Genomic DNA, 14,941 nt, shown 5'->3' with positions numbered 1-14,941 from the left:
AGGGCTATTTCAGGTAGGTTAAAAGTTGCAGTTCCCTTCAACTGGAAACTTACAACCATTTCAGACAATGCTGACAGAGATGTTCACCACTAAGCCAACTGCAAAAAAGAAAACATTAAAGGGGAAGATACATGAATTTAATAATAACATGTGTTTTATTTGGCATAAAAAGAGGAGTGAGTACATACTGTGTTAAAGTGAGTAAGGAAACAAAAATTTTGCTGCTCATCGAATAAGGCAAGAGATTTACTCTCAAAGTATTATTTTATTTTTGCGCTCAATTTGAGACCTCACTTGATTTCTCCAAGAATGGTCTATTCATAGTTGCTACATAGGACAAGGTACGAAAGTTCACTTAAGAATTACAGAATCTTCCACAGACCTCTTCTCCCTTGCAGCAGTGATTTGCTTAAATGTTTCCTGGAATATTTCCGATTTTCTAGCCAGCATTGGCCATGAGGCAATATGGCAGCTCTTGGTAACTTTGGGTGGCCTTTGCTAGAATTTGCGGGCAGTTTTCAGCTCTCTCTTTCCAAGAGTGGAGTTGCTGTAGATTAGGCAGACTCTCTATTCCATTCCACTCAGAGAGTCCCAAGGGGCTTTCACCCCAGTGTAGAGAGTAGCACTAAAAAGGATGCAATCTCAACCCACAAATGACTAAAGAGCACCGGAGGCAAATCCTATTGTGTCTTTGTTTTTAGCAAGGAAACAGAAGCCCAGAATAATCAGTGTGTCCGTCCAATGTTGCATGGCAAGCACAGAGAAATGTGCTGGCAGAAGGATGACATTTTCTGACTCCCTCACCAGGTGTGCCCCTATGAAGCCAGTCTGTTTTGATGACTTCTACGAGGAGCCATGAGTTTGAAGGACATTTGACAAGGGGCTGTTGAGGACTGTTAAATATATTCAGAACTACCAACTAATAATCAAGTGACTCTTGAGGGTGCTTCCAGAGTTCTAGCCACTAGAATTGGGTACAAGTGGGGTACAAGTTAAATTCACGTTGATTTTTAAAAAAACTGAGCACGATAGCATGAAAAATAGGTCTTAAAATATGTCAACCATTAGCACAGCCTTTCTGAAAGAAAAAGGAAGAAACCTTCCACTTATCTTCCCGGCAATTGAGCCCGGAAACTTGAAAAGTTACAGGATCCCAGTGGCTGCACATTCTCATCTCTAAATCCCCTTTTAAGGAACTAGCCTACTGACGTAAGGAAGGAATATATTCTAGCCTTTGTACAAATGATGTCCGTTATTTATAAATGCATTTTTAAACAAATGTTTCTTGAATTTCTACTATGTCACTGAAACTCTTTGCAGGAGCTTCAACTTACACTGTGATGGGGAGATGAATTATACACAGATAAATTTATGATGTAGGGTCAGACTGTGTTAAGTGCTATGAAAAACAATAAGGCAGCAGGATGAAGCAGATGGTGGGGTATGGGGGGTGTGCTGGAGCTATTTTAGATGGGGTGGTCAGGGAAGTGACATTGGGGCAGAAATCTGAATGAAATGCAAGTGTGGCCCACGGGAATGTGTGAGGACAGTCTATACTCCAGGGAGAATAAAAAGAAGGTATATAACTAGAGTTTAAATAAAAAATTGAAAAATGAAAGAAGAAGGTATAAAAGCTGTGAAAAATGAAAGAAGAAGAAATGGAGGTGTAAATACTGCTATCAGTTCGGTGATAACTTAAATGGATTGGTTCTGTAAACCATTGCCAGCAATGAGCTGAAATTGATGTTTCCAATATGTAACTTAAAGATATCCATTGCCCACTGGTAGTTCAGAAACAACACACACATATCCACACACACCCACAGTGGATTGAGAAATGATAATAACAGATGATTTTTTTTGAGTTTATTTATTTATTTTTGAGAGAGAGAGAGAGAGAGCAAGCATAAGCAGGGGAGGGGCGGAGAGGGAGAGAGAGAATCCCAAGCAGGCTCCACCCTGTCAGCTCAGAACCCAAGACGGGGCTCGAATTCATGAATTGTGAGATCTCATGAATTGCGAGATCGTGACCTGAGCGGAAACCCAGAGTCAGATGATTAACTGACTGAGTCACCCAGGTGACAGGATAATACAGATGATTCTTTTGTTTAAGTAACAGGGTTGTAAGGCAAAGCACTTTGCAATGGGCCATTCTTTTAGTCTGATGGTGGGAGGGCATTCATAGAGAGATAGGAAAGATGTGACTAGTTCTTTGTCCCTCAAGGAAGTTACTACATAAAAAGATAGGAAGTCCAGAATCCTGGCTCTTTTCCCTTATTGGGAATGAGTCAACACAATTTATTCTAGAATGTTGTATAGTACGTCTGAGATACAGGTTGGGTTCAAGCCACAGTGGAAGCTTGCCTACCCAGAGGGTTCAATTCATGTGCATATAGATAAGATACTTTAACCAAACTGTAGAGCTTTATGGGTTACAGGAGTCTAGAAGCTCCAGGGATGAACAACATCAAACTGGCCTTGCCTCTACTTCATTTCTTACATTAAAGGGCTATATTAGCCTTGCCATGAGGCTAAATCAATTCCAAAAAAAAAAAAAAAAAAAAAACAAAAAAAAACAAAACCCATGTACCATGTCCCTTTTTTATTAAAGGGACCAATGATGTATTTCAGTCATATTTTGTCTCTTAAATTCAAATAAATATTCAAGACACTTGATCAGGGAGAAATTTCCTAGAAATAAACACATTTTCTACATTCAGAAGAAATCATTCATTATTCTAGAGCTCCTATAACTTGTAGGAAGTAATCTGAAACATAATTGATGAATTACTATTTTCCATAGTTACAAGTGCATATGCAGAGGTGTAGAAGTTAAGATTTTGGACTGTCTAGATCAATTCACAATATGAGTTCCATAAACATTAAGCCTCACATATGGACATGTATTGCATGCTTACTGTGGGCCAGACATTGGGGTAGTACTCTACCTACATTATGTCACTGTATCTTACAAGACCCTTATGAAGGAGGTTCTACTGAGACTTAACAAGAGAAGAAATAGATGGTTAAGAAAGTTAAACAATTTACTTAAAATCACTGAGTTAGAAATGACAAGACTAAGTCTGAATCCGCGGCTGTCGGACATCATAGCTCAGTGCTTAATCACTCTTTGGTATGGCAATTTTGAAGGAATGAAGGTCAAACAGAGTAATTTGGAAGCCCTTGCAATCTGTAAAGAGTTATATACCTGCTACTTCAGACCACTGGATCAAGAGATAACCATTAGGGCATTTCACACATCGAGTGCTGAGTCCGATAAGTGACGCACTGCTTACGTTGTTGCCTTTTTATTTCTTCAAGACTGTAAACTTTGTTTTTAAAACTTATTTATTGGGTAAAACTCTCACAATAGATTATATTTAAAGAACTGTCAGATTAAGACTATATTTACAGAGACATTGATGATAATTCTGAAGGGCATTAAAGAGATTACATACAGAGTTGTTAATTTTTGTATCAAAGATGTCATTTTCAAAATGATCACGACTTTCATTATTCTCAGCTACCAAAGGCTCAGAAAGCCAACCTGAAAAGATCCAGCATTAGTCAAATGGGATGCTCGTATTTCTAGCTTCTTTTGAAAATCTCTCTGATGAAAAATGAAGTACCTATAAGTTAGCAACATACTCGGACTGCAGTTATTGACATACGCAGAATTTACAGACACTTCACAGAATGGCTAGTGATTATGCCTCTGGTTGGTAAAATAGTGAGCTGATTAGTCCCAGCAGAAAGGACACATCCCAAGCTAGAACTACTGTCATGCCTTGGTAACGGGAAATAAATTCTTTAAGATCAGAAACAATGTCAGTTGTATTTAAAATGACACCAGGAACCACATTGTAATGGACGATTGTGGGGAGGTGAGCAGGGTGTAAAAAGAGATAATAGGATTTAAAAAATTTGATGTTATTGGTTCTCTATTCTATTTGCATTTTTCATCAGGATAACCTCTGCCTGTAAGTTCTACCCTGGAAATTTTTTTTCTCCTTCAATTTATTCTGGGTGTCTGGGTTGATTGAAAGGCAATGAATGCATAGTCTTAGAAAGCCTGAATGGGTTGACAGAATTTTTGGTGTCTCTGAAAATTCATCTATCGATTTGACAAGACAGTTACATTTTGTGCAGTTTGGAATACTGTAGTCATCATTTCAAGACAACACAAAGCTGAAGCAAAGGCTTCAGGAGAAGTACTGATATGTCTGGACATTTGGAACATCTCTGAATCTCAGATGGGGAAAAGCATCCAGGTAGCACCTAGTCTGTCCACAACTGACTAGGAGGCAGAGAGACCCCTAACTGATAAGTTTAGCGTGTGCTCTTAGAAATCTCCAGGGAAGGACTACTATCACACTGCCCCTTAAATAAGTGCTAGGCATACCTCTAAGCTATACTTTTCCTGCTACAGTTAAAACTCACTGCATATGGAGTGCCTGGGTGGCTCAGTCAGTTAAGCATTGGACTCTTAGTTTTGGCTCAGGTTGTGAGCTCATGATTTGTGAGTTCAAGCCCCATGTTGGGCTCTGGGCTCTCTCTGTGTATGGAGACTTGGGATCCTCTCTCTTTCTTTCTCTCTCTCTCTCTCTCTCTCTCTCTCTCTCTCTCTCTCTCTCCCCCTCTCCTGCTCGCCCTCTTGAAATAAGTGAATAAACTTTAAAAATACATATATAAAAATGTTTTAAAACTCATTGCATACAGTTACCCATTTGGGCAAAGAAAGAACCAACTCCTTGTAATAACATTTATCTTTAGCAATCTTTGTGAGAAATGATGGAGTTTACTGGAAGGCAGGGTATCAGCAAATATTGTTCTAATTTTCAGAAAGAGTCTCAAAATATCAATATCCAGAAAAATATCCTTTAAAGATGATTTAATAGAAAGAAAATGGTAAATCACCAAATGCCAATATGAAATCATGATGAATACGTGACGTCAAAAGATGACTCGATTTTTTGTTTTCTGAAAGGAATCTCTCACTGACGGTTCAAGGGAATGTTGTAGATGTGGTACAATCTGATTTTAGCAAGGCACTGGTAAAGAAGAACAAGATCCTGGCAGGCAAGATAAAGGCATGTGAGACAGATCATGGTATAGTCAATTTGGGTCATAGCTATTCCAATGGTCACATCTAAAAGACACTGACGTTAACTAGCAGGGGCTCTAGTAGTATGTTATACGTCTCAGTACTGTCAACATTTTCATTGTTACCACAGGGGGAAAAAAAAGAGAACATGCAATTTAATTCAACTAACATTTACTGAGTGGCAACTACAAGCAGCATACTGTGCTGAGGGGAGAAAGTAGAATAAGAAATCACCCAGTATCCAAGGCAGTATATTGGAAAGAAGAAGGCATTTGAAATCTGAAGATCTGGATATTTCTGTTTTGTTATTTACCACTTATGTGACCCTAGACAAGTCAATTCATATTTCTGTGTCTCATTTTAACCTATTTTCAAGTTAGGAAAATAGACATAATTACCTAAAAGAATTATTGTGAAGTTCATATGAAATTATAGATAATACTTCACAAAAAGAAGAGAAGATGCTTAACTGAGCATGTGTTACCTCTCTTAACCCGTAGGAAAGTTCTTCAGGTTATATATTATTATTTACAGGTGAGAAAACTGAGGCACAGAGAGCTGAAATCTTAAAGCTGTTATAGCACAGAGGAAAAGGAAATAGGGGCATCAAAGGAGATGAAAAAAAAAAAACTAATATCTCAGTGATGCCATATTGGTTGTGTAAGAATTTTCCAGATGCATGTGTAGCAGAAAGGCATCTTAAGAAAAGAAAAAAGCATGGCCAAAAGCATAGCAGTGTGAATATTTAAAGTATATTTCAGGAAAGATGACTGGACAGATTTTACCAGAGCATCAGTAGTAAGGAAAGAATGATGGAGGGGCAGCTGGGTGGCTCAGTAGGTTAAGCGTCCAACTTTGGCTCAGGTCATGATCTCATGGTTTGTGGGTTTGAGCCCCACGTTGGCTTCTGTGCTGACAGTTCGGAGCCTGGAGCCTACTGTGTCTCCCTCTCTCTCTGCCCCTCCCCCACTAGTACTTTATCTCTCTCTCTCAAAAAAAAAAAAAAAGAGTAATAATGGTGGAGATGGCAGTAGAAAATGTAAGCTGGTACCAGATTCTTGAATATGTTGATCTATGAACCAGTGATGATTTAGGAGAAGGAAACATGATGGAGGCTTTGGGAAGATATTCCAGGGAGCAGGGTGCAGAATGGAATGGAGAAGCAAAACTTTTTGGGAGGTAATTTGGGAATTTCTTACAACAGATTCAGAAAAAGGCATTAAGCTAGAAGATTGGAAATAGAGATAGGTGGAGTCAACCAGTTTTGGCGGCACATTAAAGTGGTGGATGATCGAGAGGGAGAGAGATCGATATCTTAGTTACTGTGGACTTTATTAGCAAAGCAAACCAAGCACTAAAATTCCAGATGATTGGAACTGTAAGTAATAATTTCCTTCTAGTTTGCTATCATCTTGAGAGTTCTCAATATACACATTCCGTTAAGAATACATTGCATATGAAAATCCTTCAACTTTAAAATTTACCTAGCTGTGATTTTTTTTTTTTAATTTTTTTTTTTCAATGTTTATTTTTGGGACAGAGAGAGACAGAGCATGAACGGGGGAGGGGCAGAGAGAGAGGGAGACACAGAATGGGAAACAGGCTCCAGGCTCTGAGCCATCAGCCCAGAGCCCGACGCGGGGCTCGAACTCACGGACCGTGAGATCGTGACCTGGCTGAAGTCGGACGCTTAACCAACTGCGCCACCCAGGCGCCCCTACCTAGCTGTGATTTTGACATTGAAATCCTAGTGATGTAACTTGCCCACCTAAGTGAATAGGAAGAAAAGGAGGACCATTTACCACTGAAAATAACTCTTAACTATAGACATAATTTTTATTTATTTTTTATTTATTTATTTTTCAACGTTTATTTATTTTTGGGACAGAGAGAGCCAGAGCATGAACGGGGGAGGGGCAGAGAGAGAGAGGGAGACACAGAATCGGAAACAGCCTCCAGGCTCTGAGCCATCAGCCCAGAGCCCGACGCGGGGCTCGAACTCCTGGACTGCGAGATCGTGACCTGGCTGAAGTCGGACGCTTAACCGACTGCGCCACCCAGGCGCCCCTAGACATAATTTTTCAATATTAGGTTTAATTTTTATTAAAAAATATTTTCTAAGAAATACTTTTTCAGAAGATTATCTGCATAAGGGGATCAAAGTGCAAAAAAACTTGGTTTTGGGAGCACCTGGATGGCTCAGTTAGTTAAGCGTCTGACTCTTGGTTTTGGCTCAGGTCATGATCTCACAGTTGGTGTGTTCAAGCCCCATATATGGCTCTGTGCTGACAGTGTGGAGCCTGCTTGGGATTCTCTCTCCCTCTCTCTGCCCCTCCCCTACTCTCTCTCTCTCTCTCTCTCTCACCCCTTCTCTCAAAATCAATAAACTTAAAAAAATTTCTTTTTTTTAAATTTTGGTTTTGTATTTTGTCACTCTAGGAGTTGATGTTTTTTGGAACAGGACTTCAATATATGTTAACACTAAATGAATAAAAGGGAAGGAAAAATGAGGAGGAAGGAAAGAACTATTGTAATTTTGGTGAAATATGTTCTGGGAGGTGCACTAATTTGTTTTTTTAATAAGAACCAAAGATGTCCTCATATTAAATAAGGTTTTGTAACCTGAGATCACTGGATTCACCTCAGGGATTCAAGAACTTACTGATGCAAAATGAATTTACCTTGGGAGAGGCTCTACAGATGTAATCAAAACATTAAAAGGATTTATGACACCCCAAATAAAACAAATTACTGGTAAAATCAGGGAAGTATCTTTTCTCACAGAACAGATACAACCATGAATTGCAACAAATGAACAAGTTCTAATTTAAATGGCAGCTCCGTGCTTAGAGAAGGCAAAGAGTTTTCTTTAGCTAATTAGCATCCTCTCATTTTTTTTTTTTTTGCTTTTGTTACTTCACGTCTAGATACAGGTACTCTTAGAGCTGAGGTATATCAGCAATCCTTATAAACTAGTGAACCTACAAATTGTTTTCTCTATTACTTATGGTTTCTGACTCTATATTATAAGGAGATGGGATGGGTTACAGAAATCATTTAGTTGGACACTTAGCTACGGAAAAATCCATACCCAAATCATCCCAGATAGGGGCTGTTTTTATTTTTATTTATTTTTAAATTAATTAATTAATTTTTTAAAAATCTGGACTTCCCTTCTCCTCCCTTAGTAATCTGTTCATATATGTCATAGCAGGAACCCTCAGCATTTGAGGATTTTCACCTGTGCGGTGAATTAAGCGACATTCTCAGCATTATGTAAACATGACAGAGATTCTCTCCCTTTGTCTCTGTTTCCCAGCCCAGGATGCTCTGCTGTGCCATTAGAGTTAGGACATCATAATGTGTGTGGATAAAAACTCCAGAAATGACAGCGGTGCTGGTGGGCATTTAAGAGTAGATTAGAAAACTGACAGTCCCATGCTAACGGAAACTATTCTCCAAAGACAGGAGCTAAGGAGGCGACCCAATTAGTCTTTACTTCTCTAATTTCCCTGATTACATATCTCCTTTTACCCCCTGTGCTATACCTAGTAAGTTCCTCCAGACATAGACCTAATCTAGAAGGCAGAATATTGACGCAGTGCAATTTAAAGGAGAGCTGTGTTATGCTAAGATATGTGGCCAACAATGGGGCCTACACAACAAGAAGCCCCTGAGGCATAAAAAGTGGCTGGTCCAGATAACGTGCTACAGTGGATTTCAAAGCAAATGAGGACAGAGACAACTAAATGTCAGCTCGAGGCTGGGAAACTTCATTGGCATGAGGGCAACTTTCCTGAGGCCCAGGGAGCAGAAGCAACAGTGACCTATATCACACTTGATGCCTGAATTCGCAGACTCAGAGTGGCTCTTCTTTGGCTAGAATTCTTGGTTACGGGTACCTGGGTGGGTGTTAAAATCCCTGGGAAGGAAGGTAAATCTCTGCGAATCTCCATCAAGGAGTGCTGTCGGATATGCGGAGCCACAAAGAGAAGGTCTTAATCAGGCCAAGAGGTTTTTCTTTTCAAAATGTAGAAGAATTTTCCATATGTTGAGGTCTAGCTCATGCTGAGCTTTTCTGTGGACTTGATCTGTTAAGCAGTGACACCCAGGGTGGAGAGGGCAGGCTCTGGAGCCTCACTGCCTGGCCAGTCCTGGCTCCTCAGTAACTACTTAAGATCTATGCCAACATGGGCCAATACTGAGCCTATTAAAGCCTCAGTTTCACCACCTGCACAATGGGCATAATGATAGAATGTGAAGTTTGAACAACGCCTGGCACAGAGGAAGGTTTTAAATGCTGTACGGATTGGATAAGATACGAGGTGTTTGGCAAAGTACTCGTTGCAGAGTCCATGTTTAACAAGTGTTATCTTTGCTGCTATTATTACTGCCAGCGATAATAACAACACTAAAGAAAGCGTGGCAGGTAAGATGATGGACCAAGGCAGAAAAGTTGCATGTGCCAAGGTCACAGGAAAACTGGAGAGAAGTATAATGACCTGCACTGGGCATGGCTTAACATCTTGGAGCTTTATGGGAAAAGAAAGGAGCAAACAATGGTAATAAATTAAGAGGAATATTGGGAGTATGGTGAAATTATCATCACTGCTTCTTTTTATTTGTGCTTATTGTGTGGTGCTGGGGTGATTACCAGTTTTATTTGAATGTTTTATAAGCTGTTACATTTATTTACTGAGAATGAACAGATAAATAGGGATGTTATTCAGCTGTGTGTCATGTCATGGCTTCTCATCAGCTCTTCTGCTAACTTGCAGACAAGGTTAATTAATGAGGCAAGGGCATCGTGGAGGAGGAGGGGTAGGGCTGGGTCTGTTGAACGGTTCATCCTATTGGGGGAAGACGGGATGAATCAACTCTCACATTAGCACTCCTGGGCAGGGGGTACGGTACTGGATGGAGACTTTCGTGAAGTCTTGAGAAAGATGGACTGACAGGGTATGTCAGAGGAATATTATCACTTTAACACTACAGGGTTTGATGGAAGCCAGAATAACTTCTCTTTTCCAGTCCTGGATGTTCATGGTTGTCCCTTTTCATATTTTGTTTCTTGAAGGTGCCTTCTTATAGCAAGGTGTCTTTAATCCTAAACCCAAGGAACTTTGGAAACACGGTTGTTCTGTTTCCATAGTGGTCCTGCTCTCACTTACCACTCATAGGTGACAGTCACCTCCTCAGCTGGATGTTCCACAACTCTCGTATCCAAAGTGGTCCCCACCAGCCACACTCACCACCTTTGCTTTACTCTCAGCAAAATAGTTAGCCTAGTGGTTCAGTGCATAGGGCGTGGAGCCAGACTCACAGAGTTCAAAGCCCAGCCCTGTCCCTCTGATGTGTGAAGTTGGGTATGCTGATTAACCTCTAGCCTTATTTTCTTTACCTGTAGAGTGGGAGCAATAAAAATACCTTCTTCTAGGATAGTTGTGAGTTGCATAGACACTGCATCATGCCGAGCATATTGTAATATGCATAAGTAGTAGTTACTGTTCGTTTGGACTTTTCTGCTGTCTGAAATCACCTTCATTATTTGTTGTTATTGTCTGTCTCCCGCTGTTAGAATCTAAGTACCATGAAAGCGGGGACTTTTTACTGTTTAATGCTGGATTATGGGACCTAGTACAGGCTCTGGACTGGTAACTCAATAAAAATTTGTTGAATGATCTATTAGTATTTAAGAAATGAGCCTGTCCAATTTCAGGTCATGCAGCAAAAACCGCTTTACTGAGCTGACCAAATGGCAAAACAAAAAGAATGCAAGCTACCTGGTCTCTTGCCTGGACTGAAATACAAAGCATTTCTCCACTTGCACAGCCCACTTTTTTGTAGATTCCAAATTTTGCAAGGCTTTATGATCTCTAGTTGTTCACGTGAAAGCAGTCATTTTTTATCATTCAAAAAATTAAATTTTCTAATGATACTGAAGTATACTCCATATTACGTTTTCTAACTACACTTTACCTGTCCTACCCTTCCTCTTTCCTGGGACATGCCCCCTACAAACCAGTAAAAACCACTAAAAGTGACAAACTAAAAGCTGAAAGACAGAAAACAGGTGAAAGGAAGCCTTACAGCTCCTAAAACTAGAATGGATCTTTCTAGCATTAAAATGACACTAAGCGCTACACCTGTAGTTTGCTTGTAGAAATTTCAAACTTGCTAATGCTTTAATAACGAATAAATGTATTGTGTTCAGTAAGGCAGGAAAAATAAAAATAGTCCCGAGGATAGAGACTGGATTTTTCCCTCCACGGTATCCCTTTGTAACAGGCCTCTGAAGGGTAAAGCGCCTGTAGGCAGAGCCGCCCTGAGCTTCTCCTTCGCTTCCAACCCTGTTAAAGGTTAAGGGTACGTTCCACCTGTGCCTTTCCGACGGTAGGCCAGCTCAGCTAAAGGTCGTTCATGGAAACGCCTGCTTCCCCACCTCCTTCCTCTTTGTCTCTGAAGAATTCATGTCAGAAAGAGTACCTGGTTCTGACTTTCATGCAGCTGCTGGTTTCTGGTGACTTGTATACGTTTTTTAAGCCCAACGACTTAATGACTATTACCATCTCTGACAATGCTACGGTCACCCTAAAGAACTGAGTTGTCAGAAACTCTCAACCCTAAATTGGAAAAGGTCATGCCGGCCACATCTACAGTCCATTCTGTTGCTGTTGGTCCTCCCATATACGGTAAATGTTGTTTGAGAGATGGGTTGGTGTATTGTAAAATTGATAAGATTCAGGTTGCCAAAGGCGTGTCATAAATTTCATAGGTCTTAATTTATGTTGCTATGGTAACTCAAGTGTTGGAATTTCCCAAGATTAGGAGGCTTTATATTCTTACCCTTAAAAGGACGATAATGTAGATTATGACTCCAGACTTGGTCCTTGCTGTTGTGGGGAACATGTACTCTGTATGTTGAGTGTCCTGTGTCTGCCAAGGTATGACCGATGTGGAGTAAGTGTAATTACAATGAAGAGTCCTGATGCCTAACCTGATTTTCTTTTTTACACGTATGAGTCTGGGTGGCCAAGATATTATTAAAATGGATAGTCTTTACCGAAAGAGAAAGGGGGAATTTGAAGAGAGAAGTGGAATTCCTCTAGTCATTCTAGAACACTCACCTTAAGGACTGCTATGAATTTGGTTCACTTTCTCCATCAAAGTGAATTTCTAGCGAGTGCTGAAGACCCTGGTGCATTATTAACAAGTGTTTCAGGAAAAGACACCATATTGAGGCATTTAGTGCCTCGGCAATGTCTGAAGTGAGAACGAGTCATGTAATGAAGCCCCTACCTTGAGACGGGAAAACCACTAAGAATCCTACGGGCTGCTCAAGATCATAGGCGTTAATTATGTGGTCCCAAAGCAGCTGGGAAACTCCATGCAAGTGACCTAGGATTGACCTGAGACAGAAATATTTCCCTTGCCCGAGCCCAGCTTACCTTATATCCTGATGATTTGATGTGCACGCCACGTTTGGTCAGAGTAGATTTCATTCGGATGAAAAAGGAACGTTCAAGGGTGTTGTCAGTGGTTAGCAGACTGGGGCTGGTTGACTCCACTGAAGAATACAAAAATATATACACACATGATTTAGATGTCTACACAGCCCCTCACAGCTACTGCTCAGGTGCAATCCTTGGGTTCACTAAACATAAGTGACAGGTGCTAAGAGCATGGTAATCCACTTACTTCATTTAGAAAATGTTTACTTTGCAGAAAATAAAAAAGAAAAATTAATGAATCCAAAGTAACTCTGTTCCGGTTTCCAGCAGGAGCTTTTCAGACCTTTTAACTCCCTAAGTATGGCCTGAAGTATGAAGTAATGGAAGCCTACCTTGCCACCTGGCCTGTGCACATGGAGAGAATAGTCATGAACATGGAGGACACTATAGATTTAGGGAATCAACCAAGACTGCGGCAGAGAGGCTTCCGATGAAGAGTAAGGATAACTTGCTCTTTGTTTTCCCTGTGAATCCCTTCTCGTAATATTTGCCCACTGGGCAGCTCTGAGAAGCAAGAAACCATCTCCTGGCCAGTGTCCTTGCCCTCCTGAGTCAGTTTTCTCCATTGTGGGGAATAAGAAAGCATAAAGTTTTCTCAACTGACTTACGATAGAGGGCTTAGAATGGAATATATAGACAGAGACAAGTAAAGACCACCACCACCATCAATTGTCCTTTCTTGTCACTAATGGCAGCTTGCTCCCTGCCCTAATCTGAACAGGATATTAACAAAGAATAGTCTCCTCCCTGAAGCAAGACAGTTGCTCTTTCCCTTCATACATTTTTAGACCAAGTGGAATACTTCTTTACTTCTGAAACTTAAACTGGTAGTTTGCAGTCTTGTTGATCTAAAAACACCCGTATGCAAACAGGCCACGAGGCAACATAAATCTATTTTCTAAAGTATTTTATAAGTTTAAGTGTTTTCCTGCAAAAAAAAATTAATTTTGGCATTTTTTGGCCTAATCAGTGCTGTCAAAGTTGACTCTTCTAAAATAGTACTTTAAAGTTTTAAATTTGTTTTTGGAGTCTAAAATTAAAAAAAATGTGTGTGTATATATATATATATATATCTATATCTATATCCATATATATATATCTATATATATATCCATATATATATATCCATATATCCATCCAATATGTGTGTGTGTGTGTGTGTGTGTGTGTGTGTGTGTGTGTGTATCCATCAGTAAACAGCATTTCTTTTGAGAAGCTTTCCACTAATGCTAACTTTTTCTGGGGGGAGGGTAGAGAAATATGCGTCATAAAGGGACATTTAAGAATTAACATATGTGAAAACAGTTATTAAAACACAAAGACAAACAGGCAAAACAAGATTTGGAACTTTAAGAAGTACATTCCATGTATTTCTAAGGGAAAGAAATGCCTTTAAAAAAAAATATATGAGGGGCGCCTGGGTGGCGCAGTCGGTTAAGCGTCCGACTTCAGCCAGGTCACGATCTCGCGGACCGTGAGTTCGAGCCCCGCGTCAGGCTCTGGGCTGATGGCTCAGAGCCTGGAGCCTGTTTCCGATTCTGTGTCTCCCTCTCTCTCTGCCCCTCCCCCGTTCATGCTCTGTCTCTCTCTGTCCCAAAAATAAATGTTGAAAAAAAAAAAAAATATATATATGAAATGTGATACTCAGATGAAAGAACAGGAGCTATTGTAATAACAGAAACCTTGCTGTTGGGTCTGTGGCTTTCCTTGTATCACTGCTGTCTAAATAGGACTATATTTTCCGATGTTGGTGGCACTTCTATTCTGGGGTGAGGGAACCACTGACAAGTGTCCCTTTCTTATGTGTGTCTCTTAAGATTTTCTCTCTCTCTTTTTTTTTTTTTTTTTGTTTTAGAGAGCATGGATCTGATGTCATTTTAAATGTACAGCTTTTTATCACTCGAGGGAAAAGCAGAGCCATGTTATATTTAGTACTTTCATTTCTTCTGATTAAATATGAATTACTATGAAATTTTTCTCATCATCTAACACGCCATAATACGCCAACAGCTTTTTAATACACTATATAAGCACAAACTTCTGCTCTAAGAGTTTAATTTGCCCCTCTAATCCAATCACATCAACCTTATTTCTCTTATCAGAGATTCCCATTTTGAATTAAATGAGCTCATTAGTTTTAATCAAAAGCAGAGAGATCAAAACTTAAACGTAAATGCTTTAGATCAGAACTGTCAGTCAGCCGTGCAGTTCTATTTTACTAAAACACAAGATCAGAGACCCTTAGAACCAATTTTTTCTCGTAAGGGATGCCGAGAGCTTGAAGATGCTATATCCTTTTTTTTTTTTTTTCCTCTCTCTCTCTCTC

General features: G+C 39.9%; 1 protein-coding gene across 1 annotated transcript in view; it reads right to left on the bottom strand.

Annotated features, from left to right (window-relative positions):
- Nucleotides 1–14,941, bottom strand: part of NPAS3 (neuronal PAS domain protein 3) — an 861,155-nt gene that overhangs the window by 55,740 nt on the left and 790,474 nt on the right. The window contains exon 6 of the mRNA XM_047864546.1: nt 12,553–12,671. Within this exon, the coding sequence (XP_047720502.1) occupies nt 12,553–12,671 (119 nt within the window). The remainder of the gene's footprint in view (nt 1–12,552; nt 12,672–14,941) is intronic.

The sequence above is a fragment of the Prionailurus viverrinus genome, chromosome B3 (assembly GCF_022837055.1).
Source record: "Prionailurus viverrinus isolate Anna chromosome B3, UM_Priviv_1.0, whole genome shotgun sequence".
In the NCBI taxonomy this organism is placed as follows: Eukaryota; Metazoa; Chordata; class Mammalia; order Carnivora; family Felidae; genus Prionailurus; species Prionailurus viverrinus.
This window is presented reverse-complemented; position numbering and strand designations above follow the sequence as displayed.